This window comes from Lepidochelys olivacea (assembly GCF_965140295.1).
Source record: "Lepidochelys olivacea isolate rLepOli2 genome assembly, chromosome: 2".
Lineage (NCBI taxonomy): Eukaryota > Metazoa > Chordata > Testudines > Cheloniidae > Lepidochelys > Lepidochelys olivacea.
In genome coordinates, this window is record NC_140412.1 from 236,659,985 (window position 1) to 236,685,489 (window position 25,505).

Here is a 25,505-nt window from a genome sequence, read left to right on the forward strand (position 1 = left end):
AAGTGTATTGAAAGGTGTGCCAGATTAGACAGTGGTTTGGAAGGCCACCTCTAGAGAGCAGGAGCCTTGTACACCCTGCAGAATGCTACTTTACAAACTGAAATCACCACTGGAAAGTACAGTGCGACAGTACGTTTATAAACAGTGGTGCAAGTAAGCAGGTACGGTCAGGTATTCCGTACCATTAAGAAATTTATCGCTAGTACGCCATACCAGAAAGACACATTTTCAGAACCGCAGAGCTCTCCCAGGAACCGCAGTGGTGAAAGGAGCAGAACTGTGGGCTGCCGGGTGGTCCCACGCTGGCAGCTCCTCCAGCACAGCTGTACCGCTCCCAGCCCTTCCACGCAGCTGTCTCCTGTCTTGGGTCTGTACAGCCCGCTGGGGGCAGTACAGCTGTGCCAGAACAGCTGCTGGCGTGGGGCCACCTGGTGGCCCCAGGTTCTGCTCCTTTCACCATTGGGGTTCCCGGGAGAGCCCTGCGCTTCAGAAATCGGCATCCAGCACAGCGGGAGGACAGAGCCCCCCCCAGATAACGTGGGATGGGGAAGGGACAGGGAGAGCGCCTGGGCACCAGGCTGGGGGTGGGGTGGGGTGAGGAGGAGTCATGTGAGGGGTCATGCTAGGGCTTTGGCCCCAGACCCCAGCAAATCTAATGCCAGCCCTGGTGATCCCATTAAAATGGGGTCGCAACCCACTTCGTGGTCCTGACCCACAGTTTGAGAACTGCTGTTCTAATCCTTCTCACGCCATGCAGAATGCATTGCAAGCTCTACACCCTAAAGCCATCAGTCTTTTACACATGCATTTTCCCCATCTGCACGTTTTTGTGTGGATGGTAAAGATTTAGCTACAAATGTGAAAAGTGGATATGAACTGTAGATAAAGTAAATGGCAGCTAGGAGTGAATGTAGACATTAAACCTTTTTATTAAGAAAGTCTAAATCATAGGGAAAGTTATTAAAATGCCAATTAGTGCTAAGATAATTAATAAACTACACGGGCGATAGGAGGCTTTGGAGTCAGAGGCATGTGCATTAAAAGAATACTTCATTGTTCAAGAGCAATAATTAACTTCCACAGACAACTCCCTGTTCTACAATACATTGTAAACATACAGGGCCAGAACTTCTGCTGGTATCAATTGATCGAGTCAATAGAACTACACCAGTCTACATCCGATGAGGGTCTGGTCCACTGTATATAATAAACATGCACTACACAGTGCAAGCTTATCATTGCCCTTCCTCACCGAAATGTGAAAACACCAAAAAAGAACATTTACAAATGAAATTTTAAATTGAAAATGGGGGAGATTCATCTTTGGTACAGTTGACATTATGGTTCTGTTACACCAGGCATGAATAATGGTGTAGAACAGTGGTGGGCAATCTGCGGCACACAGGCTGCACGTGGCCTGTCAGGGTAATCCGCTGGCGGGCCGTGAGAGAGTTTGCTTACATTTACCATCTGCAGGCACGGCTGCCCGTTCCCGGCCTATGGGAGCTCCGGGCGGCCGTGCCTATGGATAGTCAATATAAACAAACTGTCTTGCGGCCGGCCAGCGGATTACCCTGACGGGCCGCAGGTTGCCGACCACTGGTGTAGAATATGGCATGAATTTGGCTCAGTGTATTGGATAACCAAGTGTTCCAAATGAACTAAAAGCATGAAATAGCTGAATTGCTATCAAAATCATGTAAAAATCCATTAAAAACAGCCACTGTTCCTAGGAATTGGGGGATACAATAAAACTGATTAATTGGGTAACACAAAGACTGGGTAAGATGTAATCTAGATAAGAACAAGGTAGTGAACAGTGGGAGAGATCATTTAAAAACTCCATCCATGTATATGGGATATTTAAGTTACACCCTATTTTTGTCTTTTGCCTTCCAATTACATGTACATCAACATATGCTTTCATAGCAACACTTGTCTTACTCTCATATGTGTCTCAATACATCTCTCATTTGTCCATCCACCCTGAATACTTACCTTGCAGTTATACTGTTGTCACTTCGTTTCTGAGGATACATTGTCTTGCCATGTTTTGTGAGCTAATGCTTTCTTTTGCATGCAGATGTTGACAGCTCTGTTTTTTTGCCTCTTCCCTCCCTCTCACCTTTCTTTCTGTAGGAATGGGAGAATGTGCAACCTATTTCTTGTGCCTGATGAATAAGAATAGTCAGTCATAATCTACAAATTTGTTTTGTTTTGGTAAGGGCCTGGTTCTGCAACCCATGGTTATGTCATTTCCAATGAGTAAGCAGTATTCAACATTAGGGCTGGCCAGAAAACAGAAATTCCATTTCACAAAAAATGTCAAGGTTTCAAAATGTGAAACAAAGCAGAGACTTTCTGAAATTTTTCATGAAAAAAAATTGAGAGAAAGACCCCCCCCTAAGTATAGCCAATAGTCCTTTGATTAAGGCACTTGCTTGGGATGTAGGATACCCCGGTTCAAGTCCCTGAAACAGAGAAAGGACTTGAACTTGGACTCCCACATCCCAGGTGAGTGCCCTTACCACTGTGTGCTATTAGTCTGGGGGTGGCATGCTCTCCTATCCATTCCATCTTATAGCAACAAAATGTTAGTCAAAACAGTCCTATTTTGATGAAATGGCGTTTTTCTGTGGAAAAAAGTTTAGTTGAAATTTTTTGACCAGGAAAGGGTTGCACAAAATAGTTTTCAAACATCCAGTAACAAATCCTTCAAGTTGAAATGTACGGAATCATATCCTCTGGAGATTTCAGTTTGGGTAAACAGGAAGCTTGTTGCTCATTGGTCTTTTATGAACAGCTGTGTCTTAAATTTCCAATAAATGCTAAATCTGAGGTGAGGAAAGAGCTGATAAGTAACAGTACTCTCTTCTACTACCCGTTCCAGAAGTCACCCATTAATTGGGACCAGACCTCTCAATTTGCAATGGACTCCAGTCTAGACAGATACAATCCACTTATTTATTTAGTGTATGTAATCCGGTCAAGCGAAGTCACAGTGTTTTTATCAACAATGTTCAAGGCACGAAGACTTCCAGAGAGATGAGTCATTTTTCAGTCCTCAACGTGTGTCATGGTTTGTGGCTGCTCACATTGACATAGTGGACTGTGTATAAAAGGCTACCGAAATTCTGCTGCAGCACAAATTCCATGTCTGGTACGAAACCGGTTGAGACAGCACCATTACCTTTGTGGTAAATAAAACCCAGGTTGACACTGAGTGGGGTCCAAGACAAGATAATTATTTGTCACTATCTCTGCAGACCATGAAGCTCACCATGCATCCTCTACTGTAAATTCCTCACCCGGTAAGCTTATCCACAATGGGCACCATGAGGGCAGACAACCATATGGTGGATTAAACAAGTCTTTAATTAACTGTAGATGTAGCATATCACACAATTTTGTCATGAGATTTCCTATGTTTTCCTCTCTGCGAACACTGGGTGGAGCAATATTGCAGAGAACCAGTAACCATGGTAGAGGAATAGATTTATGTGTGCCTGAAATAATACACATGGTGGAATTAAGTTGTGCGTCGATCATCCTTGTGTAAGACAAGCAAGCCCATAGTGGAGCGCAGTACTCCGCTGCTGCATAACAGAGTGCAAAGGCTGAAGTGTGTATCGTTTGGATGTTAGCATCCCAGGTAGTTCCGGCCAGTATTCTGAGCAGATTGTTGTGCATTTTGACCTTAGTTGCTGTCTTTGTAAGATTATCATAATAGGTGAGAGCTCTATCCAACGTGATGCCTAGATAAACCAGGTGTGAATTATGCTTTATTCGCTGACCATTGAGAACTATATTCAGCTGTCTGCCTGCTTGTGCATGATGTAAGTGGAAAACACTCAAAACAGTTTTACTTTCACTTGGTATCAGATGCCACCAATGACAATAATCGGCCATAGCCACCATATCTGCATTCAAAACACTCTCAAGTATGTCAAAGGAGTGTAACTGAGTGCCGAGGCATATGTCATATGTATAAACAAACTTGTGAGACCTGATATATAGTAGGTCATTCGAAAGTAAAATGAATAATGTTGGAGATAATACTGATCCTTGCGGTAGGCCATTCTTTTGGTGCCTCCAGGCACTTGTTCTGTCACCAGTGTGCACATAGAAATGGTGATTTCTCAAAAACAAAGCCATTGCACACATAAACCAACTTGGTGTAGTTTTAGACAATTTCACCAAAAGGCCCATGTGCCAAACTGTATCGTATGCCATGGTCTGGTCAAGAAAAACTGAACCAGTCTTCAACTTATGTTGGAATCCCTTTTCGATGAAATTTGTAAGTGCCAGCACTTGATCACATGTACTATGACCCTGGCAAAAACCAGCTTGCTCTGGTACCAGCATGCCTTCTACAGATGGTGACATTCTTTGAGAAATCAGACGCTCAAGCACCTTAAAGAAGATGCTTGGGAGTGAAATTGATCTGTAGTTCAAAGGCAAGTGTGGATCTTTTGCAGGTTTCAGCAAGGCGATGACCTTTACTTGGTGCCAGATTCTAGGCAGTCTGGATTCCCGCAGAACTGTTGAAAAACCGAACAAGCTATTCCTGAGCAAGGGTACCCAGATGTTTCATTAATTCAGGTGGAATTCTATCATACCTGGGAGCTGTACCTGTTTTTAAATCATTCAGCACTTTATCCAGTTCCAGATTAGTGAATGCTCCATTTTACTGTCAACTAGATTAATCCTTACGAAACGCCGCCACTCATCATGTACCTGTCGTTTGACACCTCTGTCAACAGGAGCTTTGGCAACCTTCAACAGATGACTGGCAATCTAATTTGAAGTAACTGCCAGCCTGCTTTGTGCCCATGGAAGTTGAGCCACAGCTAGTCGGTGAATTAAGCTCCAGCTCTTCTGGCTTGACCACGTAAAATCAAGCGCCACTGTCACTTCCTGTCATCGAGCCCAGTGAGCGGCATCCAATGATTCTATAAGATGGTCTGCAATCTCCGGATCACCTGAGTCCTCATTCTGCCTCAGCAAGTCTACACAATCCTCATTCAAACATGGAATGTATCCAGGTTGGAAGCCACGTGGAATTGTTGCACTTGCAGCTTTAAAAATGGCACAATAGAAATGACTATTTGCATCTTCCATGGAGATGATGTTTAATGGGATGGTTACGATGCTCTGTTCTAAGTACTATGTATAGGAGCCCCAGTCTGCCTTTCAGAAGTTCCATCTAGGCTTCGGTATGCTCCTTATAATCGAAAGACGCATTCCTATCTGACAGGTTTCAGAGTAGCAGCCGTGTTAGTCTGTATTCACAAAAAGAAAAGGAGTACTTGTGGCACCTTAGAGACTAACAAATTTATTTGAGCATAAGCTTCCTATCTGAGTCAATGATGGATGATATTGGCTATGTGGAAAATCATTAAGTACAGTACATGCTGCTAGCTGCAGGTGATTGGCAAACGATATGACCCAGCACAGGTCTGGGTAGTAGTCCCTAGTCCAACATGCTGAATGGAAGGTATCACACGGCTTAGGGTCATGGACCAGTGCAAGATCATTATTTGTTGCCCACTCCAACTGAACTGAAGCAGAAGAAAGTCTTAGTTAGAACAAGAGCTCTGTTTAGAGATAAACACTAATTAACAGAGGCTGGTGCTCATGTGAATAAGAGATGTCAGAGTGGTCCTCATGTCCCTGCAAAGTATAACAAACTATTTATCCAGGGAGAAAGCAGCAACTACAGTAACGGCACGACTTCCATTACTCTTTCAACAAGAATGAGAGGCCTAAGTAAAACATTTCTTGTACACATGGCTATATGTGAGGTTGCAACACATAGTTCCACCACTAAGGACAGAACGTAATTACATGTTGTATCCTGTAATGAGGGAGATCTTTGTTTAGTCCTCACTTTACCTCCATCGTGCGCCAGTTGCCACCTGACTTTTTGTTTAGTAATGTTATTTAATGACTTCAAAAATGGTGAAGTATTAAACTGAGCTTATAGACATTTTTAATATTATGGCTAATAAAAGAAATCCACACCATTTGCATCTTTCCCTCTGGCTATTTTTGCTTTTGCCCTCCATTTTGCATTTTTGCTGCATATTCTAATTCCATATTTGGTCATTAGACAGTTGATATAATACAGATGCCTATTTCAGGCTTCTCCTTTATAAACTATTTGTAAATATAACGTTAATATAAAGTGTGACCGATTTCATTTAGTGAAATACCACTTTAGTACTTCGTGGACAGAGGTGAAAGTAAGCCGGTGCGCCCCGGTACGGCATACCTGCAAGACCCGGTGCGCTGTACCGGGGTGGATCAACTTCCCCAGGTGCAATTTAAAGGGCCTGCGGCTCCCAGCAGCAACTGGAGCCCCCGACCCTTTAAATTGCTGCCAGAGCCCTGTTGCCGGAGTCCTGGGGTAGTGGCGGTGGGGCTGGGGCGGAGATTTAAAGGGACCGGGGCGGTAGTGGTGGCCAAGCCCTGGGCCCTTTAAATCATCCCCAGAGCCCCGCCACCATTTCCCCAGGGCTCCGGCAGGCTCCAGGAATGATTTAAAGGGCCCGGGGCGGTAGTGGCAGCTGGAGCCCCGTCCCCGGAGCCCTGCTGCCGGAGCCCAGGGGAAGCGGCGGTGGGGCTCTGGGGACGATTTAAAGGGCCCAAGGCTCGGCCACCGCTACTGCCCCGGGCCCTTTAAACCACTGCCAGAGGTCCCAGCTGCCACTGTTACCCCAGGGAGGGGGAAGAAGGCACTTGCTGGTACAGGGTGGGCCAGGGCTGGCTCTGACCCCCCCAGCCCCGCCCCTTCCGCCTGAGGTCCCACCCCTTCCGGGAGCCAAAGCTGGCCCCAGCCCAGCCTCGTACCGGTAAGGCCCTAGATTTACTTTCACCCCTGTTTGTGGGTCAAAATATACCTCACTGCTTCTGTTAAAGATGTCACCATCCCTTATTTTTTAAAAATAACCCACTACAGTGCTAGTCCAAAACCCTACACCTTACAGTATTTTAATGCAGTTTTACAAAGTCTGCTGTAGCATATCAGTGATATAACATTGCTACACTGCGGAACATTTCTGAGCAGATTTGAGTCAAATATAAATCCTCATTTCAAACCTGGCAGATTTATCATTAAAAGTTGTGTGGCACAAGCTGGCTAGGATAGTGCATGATCAACAATGTTAATCATGCCTGGGGTTGTAGCTTCCTCTGCGGTCTTTTGTGTGACCACTATTTAGATGATAGTTGAGACAGTAGTGTTCATTTTCTCCTGTTGAATTAGTTTCAGCACCCCAAAAGTGTGTCCCATGCTCTTACCTGGTTTTAAAAAAACCTCATTTATTTATATATGTACTATCCATCAGTATAATACAGATATTAAAATATCACTGTCTTAATTTTATACTCAGAATCACAATATGTTGCCCAATGCCCACGTACAAAAAAGTGCAGCAAAATTTGGTAACATCTGCCGATTTTCTTTGTAAATTGCAGTGTTAGCCTGAAATTAATTATATAAACCTGATTTTCTTCCTCAAGCACAACTTCTACATGATCTATTTAAGATATGTAATTGGTGCTTTGGCTAATAAATTGTTTCTCAACCAGACTATTTTGTTTGCTATTGTTAATTAAATTATTATAATATTGGGCTTAGCTAGTATATACACTCTTGTTTTACCTTGCATTCTAAAAGCTATTCCCATTTGTGTAGTATACCAGATGTCATGCTAATTATTTTCTGTAGTCAGAAATGCCACCTCTGTGCTAAATCAAAAGCATTGATAGAAACATTTTACATTAAATAGTGGAAATGTCTGCTGTGCTCCAGTATACACATACTTTGAATTCCATTTTTGGCATTAAAGTCATAGTATAAGTGGCTGCTTAGAAAGAGTGATATTGCCTGCATATGTGAAAACTAAATGCACAGAACTTCTTTCAACTTAGAATCAAATTCTGCCATCATTTATACCCATGCAAGCCCACTGAAATTGACCTTTGCTAATTGAAGTGTGGCTTATTCCATTTCACTTGTTTCTTGGGATATTTTAAGAGATTACAGTGCATCTGGAAACATAGTTAAAGTATTCTTTTGATTACAGCTCTGTAAATATAGAGTAACTACGATGCCTTCTTTAGAATTATTCCAGATATACAGGTTCCTTTTTTCAATAAAGGTATCTTCAGAACATGGAGTTTTAAACTTCTTCTCTTTCCATGCACTTAGCCCTATTTATTGGAACTCTCAGTGTTCCACTTAGCCCTTGAAACTTGTCACTTTCTCCTTGTATCAGTAACAGATTTGCGGGTTTTCTCACTTAGTTTGGTTGTTCAGGAGAAAGAGAAATGAGAGCCCTAGGTGTAATATTCAGGAATTTGCTCATTCCTTGGCAGCTAGCACTGAGATTTTTCTGTCCTACAGTACTGTTAATAACTGTTTATCGAGGATGACACTGGACTGAAAGACAGAATTTGTGCAAATAGCAGGGGCAATTTGTTCTGGTGGCACATCTCTCAAACTCTGCTGGGTCAATGAGAAATTTCTGTAGACCCTTAGAGGAGCCAATGAATTAGCTGTACCAACATTAGTTTATTACAGGATTATCTTTTTTTTTTAATTGTATTTGAAGTTAATACCAAGTTAGAACTATACATTTTTTGTGCTGTGGTTCTAGATTTAAGAGAAGAATGTATTTAAAAAGAGAGCACACAAATGAACACCAAATGAATTTGAAATAGTCCTAAGATTGCTATTTAGCTTGTTAAGGTTTGATTGAATTTAATCGAACCAGAAGTTGTGTGCCATGTACTCAGTCAAGACTTTGGGAGAAAAAAAATTCAGTGGATCTTTCCTAGTTTGGGGATATTAATGAGATATAGTCATAGACTTCACTGGCAGTGTAGCCAATGAAGTGGTAGTGAAATGAAACTAGTACCCAATTCGTCCAGGCAGTCAGTATCGGAGACATGGGAGTGCTGTACTACTACAATGAATGTATTACATTCATTTGAGAAGCCCAAAAATAGACCCAGTCAAAAAAATCACAAAAGATGTACCATGGGTCCCCAAAGAGACACTTTTTAAAATCCCAATCAAACTGTTATTTGTTCCATTTTTAATGGTAATTATTGTTGTTTTTTTGTTGGGGGACATAAAAGAGAAAGAGTAATACAAGTGTGCTACATATTAGCAGTTGTGAGAAGATACGTAACTTTAGGTCAGAAAATGTTATGGACTTAGGGCTGGGTAAACCACTCACATTAAAACAAGAACCACTCAAAGCTTTGCTCAAAACTCACTGATTCTTTTATTGAGGCTCAAAGAAGTTCACATAATGCTGAATTCATTTTCACTTTCTCAAGCCGTTGCACTTCCTGGTTGCATACAAGACCCAAAATAGAATCAGTAGATCTAAAATACTAGGAGAATAATTTCTGACTTAACTCAGAAACTATTTCAGATATGGTTGCAAACTTCCAAACTGTTGCATATTTATCAAAACCAGATTGGTAGCTGTTTTTGCCAATCATTACTTGTGATGTTACCAATTAAATGAAACAGGCGCCCATTATGTAGATAGAATTTTCAAAAAGAAAAATAAAGTAAAACAAAAAATCATCTGTATTTTTTACTGTAAGTTTTCTTTTTTGTGGATGGTCAGTAATATTTTAATACAGTATGAAAAATAAGCATGAAAGTATAAAGATGGAAGGAGCATGTACAGCAAGTTTTCCATTAGCTCATGCAGATGAATTAATTCCAGAGATAGACAGCCACAGTTTTACTTTTTCTCTTTTCTTGTGTTAATAGTGTATGAACTTGCTTCTAATTGAGCATAAGATGTTCTAGGGCAGAGCTACCCAGCACGGTAATGTTTGAATGAGATAATATACTTTTTTTTGAGAGAGAGAGAGAGAGAGACAGTATTGTTACTTGATTAGTAACAGTGGCAGTGTATCCTTGACAATTCTTTTCCTCTTTCTCCTGTCTCACATTTCCTGTGTTAGGGCTCAATTTTCCATCAGTTGAAGTCAACAGGAGCTTTGTCACTGATTCCAGTGGGAAGAAAACTGAAAATGATAAGGTTGTTTAGGTACCTACATGGTATGCTGGTTGTTTGCTGATCTAACAGATGAGCCTGTAGCTAGGAGTTATGATGTGGTGAAATGTGACGAAGGCATGTTTCTAATATAACTAACCTGAATTCAGAAAACGACATTATGTATATGAGCATATATATATAATTTAGGGTGGTAAATATAGAGGGATGTCATGAGCGAAATACTAGTCACAAAATTCAGCAAACCCAACGCAACATAGACATCATCATGTCTTGATACTGGCCCAGAAGAGCCATGTTCCAGGAGTTGATCCTGGCAGTGCATGTGGCAAGACAGGGCTGGCCTCTTCCAGCCCAGCTCTCGAGAAGGACATCCCAGAAGAGAAGAGATGAAAGAAACAGGCTGTTCTAATAACCACACCCCTGAGATAGATCCCTGGAATGTGGGATTTTCTGGGCTGATGTGAAAGATGATGTTTGTGTCACAAACAAAATTGTGTCACGGTAAAACATTGACTGAAATACAAACTCTTGAGTGTGAGGTTCAGTTCAGTCCCTTCATACAGGGTTGGTTTGAACTGGCCCTGAGCATTCATCCATCCCTATTTTGTTTCTTTCATCACCTATTTCTTACTTATTAAGGAGAAATGTGTCATGGTTGTAATTACCAAGTCCTTAGGCTCCTCAAAAGAGACTCATAATGTCTATAAAACATAGGCACAACAGAATTAAAGTGAGTAGAGGGTGTACTTTAACCCAGAAGAAATCATTCCAGCTGACAGGTTTCAGAGTAACAGCAGTGTTAGTCTGTATTCGCAAAAAGAAAAGGAGTACTTGTGGCACCTTAGAGACTAACCAATTTATTTGAGCATAAGCTTTCGTGAGCTACAGCTCACTTCATCGGATGCATACTGTGGAAACTGCAGAAGACATTATATACACAGAGACCATGAAACAATACCTCCTCCCACCCCACTCTCCTGCTGGTAATAGCTTATCTAAAGTGATCACTCTCCTTACAATGTGTATGATAATCAAGTTGGGCCATTTCCAGCACAAATCCAGGTTTTCTCACCCTCCGCGCCCCCCCCCCCCAGCTGAGTTAGTTGAAATAGAATATTCATATTAAAAAGGCTTATAGACTCTTAACTGAAGTGGCACTTGTAGCTTCCTTTATAACAGGAACCTGAGATAAAAATCAAATATTTATTACAAATAATGTCAAGCTTCTAAGATATCAAGTTCAAAAACAGACAAGAAATTGCTAAAGGTTGGTTTTAACACTTGTAAACTAAAATAGTAGGAAAACATGGAAGCAAAGGTTCCTGGTCTAATGACACATTGTGTAAAAATTAAATGTTTGAAGTTAAATGTTAAATATTAATGTCAATTTTAAAATATCTGAAAGTATATGAATACTTGTGAATGAATGTATATATTTATGATTACATATTGTCTATATGTATATATATTTATATATATACACACATATAGAACATGCTATATAACTTCAGATTTCCTTTATATTTCATCTATAAAACTAATAGCAAATTATTTCTTTTTGTTCTTCTCACAGCTGAATTTTTATTCCTCTTGTGGGGTGTTTATCTCTGCTATGCAGTGCGGACAGTCCCATCAGCATTTCATGAGCCACGTTATATGACTGTTGCAGTTCACAATGAGCTCATTATCTCTGCTATATTCCATACAATTAGGCAAGTGATCTGTAGATCTAGTATTTAACTGTTTCTCTTTCAGGTTTCCTATGGTGCAATTTAAAATGGGTAAACTGGATAGGATGCAAAACAGAAGGACCTCGTAAATATTTTAATCTGCAAATTAAAACGTTATTAAACCTAATGTTCTCATAGGACTGGAAAAATATGTGTAATCAACTTATTAATCATGTGATTTGTTTTTTTAGTATGGCTAGTTTACATGTTCTTTATGTCAATTGGATCAAAAGTTAATATATATAACAAATTAGATTTAGCAGAACTACTGTCCATTTTAATTCATTTACACAGCACACACTGGTTTGTATCTCCCCAAAACTGGCAATTAAGTACGGTATATTAGTTTATATGAATTCTTCCAGATCAGCAAGTGAAAATCCTTGGTTTAAGATAATTACATTGGTTTGTGCATGAAGCATAGTGGTTTATATGCTGGATATAAAATAAAGCAATAATAATATACTGTTTATGTATGTAATACTATAACAAATATATATGGAAATTCATGTTTTATAAGGATTATAATGTACCCTGAATTTAATTGTGGGAAATTATAGTAATGGTAACAAAAAATTGGGGGTCTTTGCGACAGCTGTGGGAAAATGATCAAATTTGGTTTTGCAAAATTTTCACTGAAGAAATAAAATTGTTCTGGAAAATCCAAAATATTGGGATACTCTACAAATTGTCTCACACTATGAGATTCTTATGTCTTTTGTTAAAAGAAAAGGAGTACTAGTGGCACCTTAGAGACTAACCAATTTATTTGAGCATAAGCTTTCGTGAGCTACAGCTCACTTCACCGGATGCATTCCGATGTAGCTCACGAAAGCTTATGCTGAAATAAATTGGTTAGTCTCTAAGGTGCCACTAGTACTCCTTTTCTTTTTGTGAATACAGACTAACACAGCTGCTACTCTGAAACCTGTCATTATGTCTTTTGTTGTCTCCTTTCGCTTTCCTCCTCCTTTTGTCTCCTGGACAGCCACATCCACTCCTAAGGTCTCTTATCATCTCTGTGTTGACCACTCTCAAACCTACCTCTTCCCCTTTCGTTAGGCTCATGTCTCTTGCTGCCTTTCTTATGTCTTCCTAGATGAGTCACAGTTGTCTCAAACCAAACACAGAAAAAACAGAACTTCTCATCTTTCCTTCTAAACTTTCTTCCCTCCCCATTTCCTTCATCACAGCTGACAACTCTACCATGCCACTCAAGCTTGCAACATTGGAGTTTTTGAGAATTCCCCTCTATTCTGTATGTCTGATTTTATTTCCTTTCTGATCAGCTCAACTTTTCAAAAAATCAGTAGATTTCCAGACTCTTTTATTATCATTCTTATAATCCATGCAATGGCCAGAGAAGCTGTCATTTTCTGAACGTGCAGTTCTAGAGACATCTCCCGCCTGTCACTGACTGGAATAGCTGCTTTTCTCAGTGTAAATATAGCACAGTCAGAATAAGGAAGTGGAAAGAATCATATAAATGTGAGATGGAAGTGGCCAGTAGGGCATATTCTCTGTCCCTGCTGCTGAAGAATTATTCCCTTCAGCACAAGATCTAGTGTTTTTTCCTTCCTTGCTGTTTATCATAGTTGCCCTGTGCCTCTCTTACTGTTGGATATATTGGCATTCTGTTGAAATAAGAGATCATACACCATAATTAAATAGGGATGAATGAACTGGTTTGGAAAATGTAAGACCCCTTCTAAAATTTTGAACATTCCCAGAACCCAACATAAACTAAATCTTCTTGCAATGTTTTGTGCATTTATTTTCCCATCCTCTTTCATTTTTATCCTCCTCCTTCTCCCTAAACTCTGGGTGTAACCCAAACAGCCAAAATCCAAGAAGCATTTTCACAGAGTATGTGTGAAAAGTTGGATGCATTGGATGACTTGCAGCATAACCTATTCTGGTGAGATAAACACCATAATATTTGACAGTTCCAGCAGCTTAAGATAGCTTGAGTAAAATTCAGATGAGCATCCAAATCAAACCCTGAACTTTTTGACATTTGCCAGTCATTTACATATGAGGTATCATTCCCTTTTCAAAACCACAATACCCTAGACCACCTCTACATTTGTGTACAGGAATTCCTCTTTTTAAATAGATTTTTATTTAATTAGCATATAAAGATGACAGAGTGAGTCCCTCCTTTCCCATCCTTCAGTATTAGCAACAGGACTAGTGGTGGACTGCAACTACTTTGCAGGCAGCAGAAGTGAAACCATGAGGGACCCATGCTGTGGCAAGCTGGGAATGGGCAACAGGAGGTGTATCACTCGATAATTACATGTTCTGTTCATTCCCTCTGGATCACTTGACATTGGCCACTGTTGGAAGACAGGATACAGGGCTAAATGGACCTTTTGTCTGACTCAGTATGGCTGTTCTTATATTCAATTCTCCCACCCATGTATATGATACAGTTTGTTAATGGATACATTGGTGACACGAATCATGGCACATGAGTAAAATGGAGTTACTATGTGGCAGGTCATGGTATTTTGTGATGTAGTTCAAGTTAATTAATGCCATGCTTATGTAATGTATTTAGTCAACATCAAGACACATACAACCTCCTTATAACCATGTGTCATGTGTCAAGCTTGAGTGAAAACTGTCTGTGTAGGAGATGGAACTTCTCAACAACTGGCCACCAATCTGGGTGAGATGGGTTGAGATCAGAACAACCATGAGTCTTTGCATCTTCACAGCAAAATACAAAATCCACTTCTTTGGGCTTGCCTTCCCAAAATAACACCACAGACCACAGTTCAGTCTCTGAAAATTGGAGGAAACAGAGAAATATATGACTGTGTATGCACGGTAATTAGGGGAAGCACTCAAATACCACAGTGATGCATGCCATATAAGAACTTAGGTATATATAGCTAGAGCTGGAACAATAAAATGGTGACAAAATCAGACAACTGTAGAGAAGCGAAATCTCCACCCCTAAGGACAGAATGAGTTCTGCTGGGAATTTTACGCCAAGGTGGTTCAGTTAGGTTACGAGTGGCGCTACCTCCGAAAAGCTTCTACATTCTTCATCTTCAGACAAGTAACATTAAATTCAAAGTGTGAAATGCTTTTTCTGGCTTTCAGCTGTATCAATGGAAATTAAAGAAATTGCCGCCAATCTCATATTTTCTTCCAATCTGATATTTACAAACACACTGCCTTATTGAACAGCATAAGTAAAGGACAGACACATCAGCCCCAATCATACACAGCAGATGGCTAGGGATAGAGGGAGCTCAACCCCCTCCCCCCAAATCTCAGCCCAGGTTACCAACTGCCCTTTGCATACATGTTCAGCTTGAGGCAAAGCCTTGACTTGTACCACGTGATGCTGTGGTAGGCTCCTCCTAGCAGCAAGAGCCAATGAGCTGGAGAGGGGAGATAGGCCCAGGCCAGCCTCATGGGACAGGACAGAGCCACTAGTGCTCAGGATGAGTGTGGGACCAGTCGGGTTTGCTCTTCAACCCCCAGGGTCGCAAGACAGGAGCTGCCACTGCCTGAGGTGAGCGTGGGGCTGGGTGGGCTTGCTCTCCAAGTGCACTCCACCCCCGCCTCCTCTCTGCACCAGGCTTGAGTAGAGCGAGGCCCGGCCCCGCAGGACAGGAGCTGCTGTTTCCAGCATGCCTTCTGCTTGATCTGTGGGTGACAGAATACATCAGTCTCCATGACCCATACAGGCTTTGGCTTCTTGCTAAAAATGCCAGTTAGTGCCCTTGAAATGTCCCTTTATTTTTTATGTTGAGCTGCAGTGCTTTGGAACAATACTCTACGTATTTTTACAAGGCATGGGCAGTAATGGATGTTCTAAAAATGCTATAGTTACATCTGCCAGGCCATTGAACAGCCATCCGACTAGAACACCACGTCATGGGGCACTCGTGGCCCCACCCCGGTACCTCTGCCCCTGCACTCTGACCCCAATGTCCTTTTGCAGTGTTGGTGGTAGAGGCCCTCTCTCCCCTCCCAGAGAGGCTGCGGCAGTTGGCATATGGCTTCCTTGTCCTCCCAGGAATGGTAGCAGGGGCTCCGTTTTCTTAGAGAGCAGAAAGGATCTGCTCTCTCCCACAGAGAGGCAGGTGTGGCAGCACTGTGGGGACCCTAGTACTTATACTGGGGGCCACTGACTAATCAAGGTGGGCTTGCTGTCATACCTCCCACCCGATTGCTATCAAGTTTTACTCAGTCTCTGCCTATTGCCCGAATATATTTTTTTTAAGTAACTTGTACTAATTTTATATGAAAAATATGAGAACTGGTTAACATTTTTCCATCAAAACCATTTAAAAGTAAAATTGGGTTTTTGATCAAATGAAATTTTTGATTAAAAACTTCAACATTTTCCATGAAAAAATTGTCTTTTCATTGACAACTGAAATATTTCCCCCAACTATATTGAAGAAGAGAGATGATTCATCATGGGAGATATAGTCCAACCAAGGAGCCTCGCGTCCTGTAGAGAATGGTGGTATGAGGCAGCCAAACTACAACTCCCAAAAGGCTTTGCAGCAGCATTTCCCGAACAAAATTTTTTTGTTTTTAAATTTTTGCTGAAAATTGAAATTTTTTGTGGAAAATTTAGATGAAAATTACACTTTTGTTTGTTGAACTTTTCCATGGAAAATCCCCCATGTTTTGACCAGCTCTAATATATAACCAAATGATGACTACAATTAGTGACCCATCATATTTCTGGATAACACAAAGTCCAACTGAGTTTTAGAAAAAAAATCTTCCAAAATATTAGTGTGGCAACTTCTGTTTAAGGAAGAGTCTGTTATATTTTATTGTATGCATGAACCAGGATGCTTACAAGTAATAAACAAGAAATTATGTGTATATTATTATAGCATATAAACGAATGTTTCATGCCAGATCAGTGATATTAATAAAAGTATATGGTTATTATAAAATGTATATTAAGTTGAAAGAGGTTGCAAACATCAATTCTATTTGAATTATTTTTTTAAACCTGCATATTACAAGCCAGTGGTACATCCATTCATCCATTCCGTTGCTTACCATTTTGGGGAACTCTCAAAGGCAGATAAATCGAACATCTTTCAGCCAGCTCTAACTGCAGTGCTTATTCTATGACACTTTAAAAAAAGCACAGCAAAGAATTACTTAATATAGCTTCATGTAATTAATTTAGTCAAATTAGCTTTTCATTCACTAGAATTTGCAAGATTGTTAAGCCCTGTAGTATTGAGCTGGGAGCTCCTGCAATCAAGGCCATTTCTGTACTCCCCACTTAGCCCTTCTAAAATGTATTTCAGTTCAGTTCTCTGTGACTATGGCTGGCCAGTTTGTCAGCCCCTTTCTGTAGCTGCAGCTTATTTAGGAAATGTGCTGTAAAATAGAGAAGAATGTGCTTTTGTGAATAATCTAAAAATTGTAGGGCCGAATCCTCAATAAGTGTAAATTATCATAGCTCAGTTGTAGTCAATGGGGATCTGAACAAATAGAGTGAGAATATTTAAGTAAGCTATATTTTTAAAGGTCTGTTTTTTGTGCCCCACAGTTCCTTTGGAGTTATGGTACATGTATAAAGGATGAAAATGTAACTTTTAGTCTATATCAAAGTAATACAAAAGAAACGCATCATTTTATCTTTAATTCAAATTACCTCCAGGAATATTAAGGTTAACATATTAAAAAAGACAAATTGCCAACACTCTGAATTCTATTTTCAGATTTAGTCTTGCCTCAAGACTTCAGTCCGATTGGATGCTGATGTTGTTCTTTGCACACACGCACTTGACGGTGACAGTTACCATTGGGTTACTTCTGATACCTAAGGTATTCTTCTTCTATCTTTTTTCTTCTCAAGTCCAAAGAAAGAACAGTATAATTCCGCAGAAGCAGTTCTTTGTTAAAATTAGCAAGTAACTGGGGGAGGAGGATTAGGATATTGGTCCAATATTGTTTCAAATATATATATTTGAAAATTTTTCATATCTTAAAATACTTGGGAAAACTCATTAATTTTTGTTCTCTTTTATTACTACATATGCAGAAATTCTTGCTTTGAATAATCAATTATTTTTGATAATGTTAACTGCAAAGAACACAAGCCACTATTTGTATTTGCTAATCAGAAGTGCTTTTATGATATTTAGTATTTGAGATACATACTGTTTCAAAAGTGTTGCAAAGGTACATATCAGAATTCACACAAGACTTCGAGGAAATGATATGTTTGCCCATTGCTGTATTTTAACATTATTATGATTATCTTTGATTTCAGTTCTTGTTCAGAGCATTTCCATTTTAAGAAAGTTTAATTTTAGAACGGAAATGCTTGATGAAAGAAGACAGAATTAAGGATATTGTAAGTATGTTAACTTTGAATTTCCTTATGTTTGTGTAATGAAATTTTTTTTCTTACTATAATGTTCTAATAATTGATTTTTATAAGTTAAATATATTCACAAGTTTAACGCTATTAACAAAACTTTTTTGTGGGAATTTCCTTATTCCCACAAAAAAGTTTTGTTAATAGAGTTAACCTTGTGAATATGTTTAACTTATAAAAATCAATTATTAGAACATTATGGTAAGAAAAAAAATTTCATTACACAAACATAAGGAAATTCAAAGTTAACATACTTACAATATCCTTAATTCTGTCTCCATATTCCTGGCCACCTTCTGCATATGCCCCCGTAGTGCTGATCATTTGCCACATGAAATGTCTGTCTGTTCTGCTGAGTATCTAGATTAAAGTACACCAGTGCCATATGAGTAATAGTTTTGCAATGTAACTTTCCTCAGTATAACTGTTCTGTAACTGTTGTGAAGCGTCTGTTTGTTCAGTGTATAAGAGTACAGGTAAATTTGGGCCCTCTGTATGGAGGATATTGACTTTGATCTGTGCTTGGAGGGGAAATATTGTGCTATCTAGCCTGTATCAGAAAGATACACAAGGTATGGTGGCATCTTTGGCCTACAGTAAGGTGGTGTCACAACTGGGGCTTGGGCAGTTAGATCTTGTGGTTGGATCAGGAGTTGGGTTTGAGAGTCAAGCCCGGGGTCAGAGCTGAAGTCAGATAGGAAAGAGGAACAATAGCCAAGGGCCAGCTCTGAGTTGAAATCCAAGGAGTTTTGAACACTTCTGAATGTTGATGTGACCCTTATCAATACACTAACTGCAACATCTTTTTACAAATACTTATTGCAGTTTTCACACTCAAGCAATAACCCAAGAGATGACATAGCTACTGAAGCATATGAAGATGAACTGGACATGGGTCGATCTGGATCCTATCTAAACAGCAGTATCAATTCAGCTTGGAGTGAGCACAGTTTGGACCCTGAGGACATCAGGGTAAATACAAAACTTTTAATTGTAATTCATTTTTAAGGACAAGTGTTTTTCTACCAATAAACTCTGAGCCATGTCAGTTTGATTTTTTTTATTGCAGACTCCAGATAAAGTGGGCCAGCTCAGTTCTAGCAATATCAAATCATGTGACATATTTTGGGGAAAACATACTAATGTGAGCAGAGACTGTGTTACTTGTTATAAAACTTCATAAACTGATCAAAATACATCATCCCTACTTCAGTTGATAAAAGGGCACTTCTCTCCCACTCGTGCTTTGACTGTACACTGCCCAGAGAAAGGGGCTGTTGTCTTTTTCTTTGGTTAATAAAGAATGTACAGTAACCCCATTCGGTTCCAGAAGAAGCCTAGAGAAATACAGCATGAGTATTTGATAACTGTCTGTGCATGGAATATGCTGTGAGACCATATGTGATGGCTATTCTGTGCAATGGGTTAAATCTGAACATACCTTAACGATGAAAAATGTAATCCAAGTACATGGAGAAATGACAAATTTAAACAGTAGAAAAGATGCAATGAAATAATTTAATGTCATATTTAGACAACTGGAGCTTAAATGGAATTCACTGAGACTGGTCATTTGACTTGATTTATGTCATATGTACTAGTTTTGCCGTTTGTTTTCTAGGATGAGTTGAAGAAACTATATGCCCAGCTTGAAATCTACAAAAGGAAAAAGATGATTGCTAATAACCCACATCTCCAGAAAAAGAGGTGCTCCAAGAAGGGCTTGGGTCGCTCAATAATGAGACGAATTACTGAAATCCCTGAGACAGTCACCAGGCAGTGCTCCAGGGAGGATAAGGACCTTATGGACCACAGTGCTACAAAGAACACTGCAGTCGTGAGAAAAAACCCACAGGATTCCACAAGTTATGTAAAGCCAAAGGAGGAATCTTTGAAAAACAGAGTCTTTTCATTAAAAAAGTCCCATAGCACTTATGATCATGTTAGAGATCAAACAGAGGAGTCTAATAGCTTATCCACAGAAAGTGCAGAAGTTATAACTGCTGATAATTCACTGCTGGATTCCTTGACGGGGAAAAATTTCACAAAAAAATCTACAGAAAAAGTTGAAGCTGTGTCCACTGAATCCGTCCCATTAGTGTGCAAATCAGTAAGTGCACACAACTTAAGTGCGGATAAGAAGCCTCTGCAACCAAGACCATCTGTGTTACAAAAATCTCTCAGTGTTATTGCTAATGCCAAGGAAAAGACTCTGGGGTTAACTGGGAAAACACAAAGTCTAGAAGAAAGCAGTAGATCCCATAAACCTCAGCAAAAGGTTAAAGAAGCCAGCAAAAAACACTCAGCCAGTGATAAAGGGGAGCATAAAGATTCACATCGGAAAAACTCTACTCACACTGAGGAGACAAGGAAACCCCATAAATCTGGAATTATGAAACAACAAAGGGTTAGTCAGACAATTGCAAATCCTGACACAGGCACAGGCAAGTCACTGCTTAAGGACAATTTTGACATAGCAGAAATTTGTCCTTGGGAGATTTATGACCAAACTCCTGATTCTGTGCCTTCTGAATCGAAAGTTCAAAAACATGTGTCTATTGCTTCCTCAGAAACAGAGAAAAATCACACGTCCCAACCAAAGGGGAAATCTCATCACAAGCTTAAGACAGCTGATGGGTATCAGCAATCGAATCAAAAGAGCACAGAGAAGTCGGAAGCATGCACTCAGGAGACCCCAGAGCAGCGGGTTTTTGAAGATGAGAAAAAACATTTAAATTCCAAGTCTCAGCTCATCCCTGGGTTTAAGTGTGAGAATGTTAATAAATATTATGCAGCAAATATTTGTGCTGGGGAATCTGAGGAACTGCCCAAAAAAGCTGCAGTACAAATAGCTGAAAGGGAGAAGCTCAATAATTTGGGAGGAAAGAAAAAAAACACACCCTTGGAGGGAAACATGCTTTCATCTGACTCCTATAGATCAAGTAGTAACTTACAGCAAGCTTTAACGTCTCGAGCTGAAGTCTGCCCATGGGAGTTTGAAACACCAGATTTACCAAATGCAGAAAGAGGTGTAGCTTTATCGAACACAGCCACTTTAGGTACAACTAAAACAGGAACTCCTCAAAAATAAGAGGTTTTGGACTGAAAAGAGTAGCAGCACTAAGAAGAAAGACTACTGGAAGGAGGAAAGTGAGAGGGGAACTAGGCCAAGAGGATAAGAAAATTCCTAAGGAGTATCACTTAACTGAGGGGATCAGAACATGAAAAAAGTAGGAAATAAGCAAAATAAATTATTAATTAATTATTATTATTATTGTTATTTATTTGTTGAGTGCCAACAGTGTGATCAGTGGTATCCAAACCATGGAGGGGACATGGTCCCTGCGCTAAAGAGTTTACAGTCTACATGAACAGACACCTGCCTTTGCAAAACCATTTCTCTCTTACAAACAGAAAAAAAAAAGTGAATGGCTATAACAATTAATCAAATTCCAACTGAATTATTCCTGAATGCCCCAAACTGGGCAAAACTTGCCCTTGGGACTTGAAAGATCCAATAGAAGTGTGGCATGGAAAATGTCCTGATGGCAAACTTTGGTATCAATGAGCAGCTTACTGAAAAGATGACTTTTCACTTTACATATTTAACCTTGATAGCACTGCTAACTTAATGCATCCCAAAAATACATTTTATATAATGATTGCTCTCATTTTCTTATACATGTATGTTTAAGTACATTGTTGTGTCTCATATTAAAGCATTCCAGATTGTATACATTTTGCAAATAACTTTGATATTATGTGACACAACAACATATTTATGCAATATGCAGATATTCTATTATTATTGTAATTTACAATACCTGCTGTAGACTTTTGTTTATTTATGAATTACAGTAAGCTTTCACTGGCTATGAAAGCCATAACTTGTATGGGAAAATACCTTGGGTTTTGTTGTGATTTATATTGTGAATTTTCTGTTCTACTCTCTATTATTTAAAATTATAGTTTGATACTGTATTATTCAGGGTTTTTATACAAGGTAAGTTATTTGTTTGGCACTTCTCTGTTAACACTCATAGACTTTATTAGTGGAGAGCAAGTCATCTATTTAGCTGTATATTTGGATAAGTCCAAGGACAACTTATCTGTTGTTTGTTACAAGTGACAAATATCATTTATCACTCCAGAATTCCTGCTTTAATCATCCATCATCAGTATATTTCTCAGTATTTCATACTGACCATATTCTGCTAAAGAAAAAGAACAAAGATGACAAAAAATAACCTTAGGAATATGATCTGTTTCACTAGAAACACACAGCTAAGGGAAATATTTTAAATAGTTTAGAACTGCTGTGTTTCCTGCTGGTGAACTTCCAAGAACTGGCCCTTTAAACATCAAAAAGAGGAGATTAGCGCTAACACAACATTTCCCCCCCCAAAATGCAATCAAGAGACAGAAAGAGAAGAAAAGGATGGGGCATCGCACTCCTCCCACACACCCCCCGAAACTCCTCCGCTCTCAAATGTTTTTATGTTACATATGTGTAACATTTGTAATAACATATAATATGTTAGAGACAATTAATCCCCAGGGATAACTAAGGCCCTGATCCGGCAAAGACTCAGACATGTTTAACTTTATACACTCTGAGTAATCAGTTGAAGTCAATGGGATTGACAAAGGAATAAATCTTGGCACGGTCAGGGCTTAAGAGGTATTGTAGAGGTTACAAAGACTAATAAATAAATAAAATACTAGCAGACAAGGTGCCACCCTGGCTCATCTAAATCTAGGACTTGTCATGTACCCAGCTTTGTGCTTGGAGATGTGCAATACCACCAAATAAAGGCAATTCCAGTCCTCTTGAAGAGTTTTCAGTTTGAGAGAGATGATGCGATTTACCGGGAAAGCCAGAAGTGAGGATAACTTAATGCTGTGTTGTTTAATATATGTGTGTGTGCATCATATATGTACGTGTATTACACGTACATATAGATATATTTAATGCATATGTAGATACACATATGTAATATAATCTGACTTCTCTTGGGCCTCATAGAGGTGAGTTCATAAAAGACTTGGGCAAAGTGAAACGAGGAGGGCATTCCCTCTCCTTTTCAGAGGTGTAGGCAAAGGCAGCCAATCCTGTAGGAGAGTGAGAGACTTGGCCTTGCCTCCAGCACTGTGCCTGTGGATAAGCGTTATAATTAGAGTGCACATGCACAGATTCTCTCTGTCCTCCCCATCCTACAAACGTTATCTAGGGCCTGAGCTGAAGCTCATTGAAGTCAATGGGAGTCTGTCTATTGACTTCAGTGTGATTAGGATCAAGCCCCTGGTTAGCAAGCCCAAAGTCCTCTGGATGATATGTGGGCTTCATTCTGCCATTGCATAGATCTCAGGGTGCTACCAAGCAGACAGAACCTTCTAGGAGCAAGCTGACTGCCTTCTGGAGAGGCACACGGCACAAATCCCATCCACGTGCAGGGATCTGCCTCTGCAGCAGAAGACAGCCCGTGTTGAGAGGCAGAGGAGCACATGGGCCTTCAGACATGCCCCTTTCTCCAGCAGAGCTGAGTGTGTTTGGGGCCATGATGCTTGTGGTGCAGCTTGGTCCCTGCCAGGTCCCTGTCTGCATGATGACACCCACACTTGCAGCTGGCATGCACAGAGTAATGGGGTAGGGGTATCTTCTGCATTCCCCTACCACCTCCTGGATCTCACAGGGGTGTGATGCCATGCCTTGATTTCACTAGTTACCATGGCCCTTCTGCCATCTGTGCACTCCTGTGGCGCGGCGTGTGAATGGACTGCTTCTGCTATGTGGCAGTCATGTGCGGGTAGCTCTCCAAACCAGGCCAGCTGGGGATCCACATGGGATCCGTGCACTGGTGCTACCTGTTGCATCACAGGCAGGATCAATTCCTATGTGTGTTACTGTATTTGTGCCACTGCTGATCCCTCTGCTGATTGCTTTTCCTTAGGATAACTTGAATGGGAAAATTCAGCAGCAAAGAAATAGGGCCAGATCCTTAACAGGTATATATTGACATATCTCCATTGAAGTCAATGGCATAACAGTGATTTATATCAGCCAAGGATCTGACCCAGAATGGATATTTTAGTTTTATGTTTGTTTTCTGATGGACAGAATGTTTCCCTCTCTTTTTAAAAATTATCCCTATGGATTTTAGGCTTGCTCAAGTAATGTACTTTAAGCCTGGTGAAACTGGAGAACTTTTTAAAAAAAACAATTACAGTCATTAAGGAATGATTTTCCTGACACATACAGTAACTGATATTTGGGTTTCAGCTCTGTTAGTACTTTAGATTGTTTTAGCACTTTAGAAAACAAAGGGGCCAAACTCCACTGAATTGTTATATTTCACTATGGTCCTGCTACAAATGTTGCTTAAAGAAGGCATACTAAGTTATACTTAAATGATTTTCTATATTCCATAGATTTTCCTCCACCAGCATATATTAGCTAGATTGCTTAGTTGTCTTTTTCTGGAGTTCCATTGTCATTATTCAGCCAAGAGAAATACAACTCTAGAATTAAGATGTTTTCCAGCAGATTTGTTAAGAAGATAGATGATAATCGCTCAGGTCACAAACATTTGCTAGGGTGTCCTTTTCAAATGCATGTGTAAGCTGCATCTCTCCTTTGTTTCATAAATAATTAGATTTATACCAATCTTAATAGACTTGTATATTTTATGCAAGAATTATATGCTTAAAATACAAATAATTACTCTCCCATCAGCTTTGGTGGCATTATGGATCAGAAATCAGACAGCACTTTTATATTTTCTCTCCTTAGACTTTTGCATGCATTCGATGACTGGCCCGCCTGAGAAAATACTGCCTTTTCACTTTTAACATTTTAGCTACTCAGACTTGTAGAGTAAATAAAGCTGTAAAGTCTATTCACTTTATTCAGTAGTTCTTATAAAAATATTACCTGGCAACCTAAGTATCCACCATGAAATATTTGATAGATTTATGTTGTAATGTGTCACAGCATGTAAATAATGTAACTTCTCTGCAATAAAGCACATTTATATGAAAATCTGTTTCTGATCCTTTTATGTTGTATTGCAAAGTGGTCACTGTTTCAAACTGAACTGTTTTCTGATCTACTTTGAAAAATAACATTTCAAGTGAGTCTTCCAACACATTAAAGGTATTAATTGATCTTATGATGATAGTATCTTCATTCTCATATGTTGCATATAATGTTTGTTTTCTTCAGATCACTGCAGCAGAAATAGGTACACGGTTAACGTAAGATAGTCATAATTATTTCTAGAGTTGGTTGGAATATGGAAAAAAATGGGAGTTTTTTTTTTAAATTTGTGCCTCTTTTTT

The 25,505-nt window shown here is 39.7% G+C and overlaps 1 protein-coding gene across 1 annotated transcript in view; it reads left to right on the plus strand.

Annotated features, from left to right (window-relative positions):
* The window catches only part of GPR158 (G protein-coupled receptor 158), a 307,100-nt gene extending 285,299 nt beyond the window's left edge, over nucleotides 1–21,801 (plus strand). Inside the window, exons 8-11 of the mRNA XM_084621991.1 lie at nucleotides 11,626–11,764; nucleotides 17,506–17,611; nucleotides 18,993–19,139; nucleotides 19,789–21,801. Of these exons, the coding sequence (XP_084478117.1) occupies nucleotides 11,626–11,764; nucleotides 17,506–17,611; nucleotides 18,993–19,139; nucleotides 19,789–21,258 (1,862 nt within the window). The 3' untranslated portion in view covers nucleotides 21,259–21,801. The remainder of the gene's footprint in view (nucleotides 1–11,625; nucleotides 11,765–17,505; nucleotides 17,612–18,992; nucleotides 19,140–19,788) is intronic.
* The last annotated feature ends 3,704 nt before the right edge of the window (nucleotides 21,802–25,505 follow it).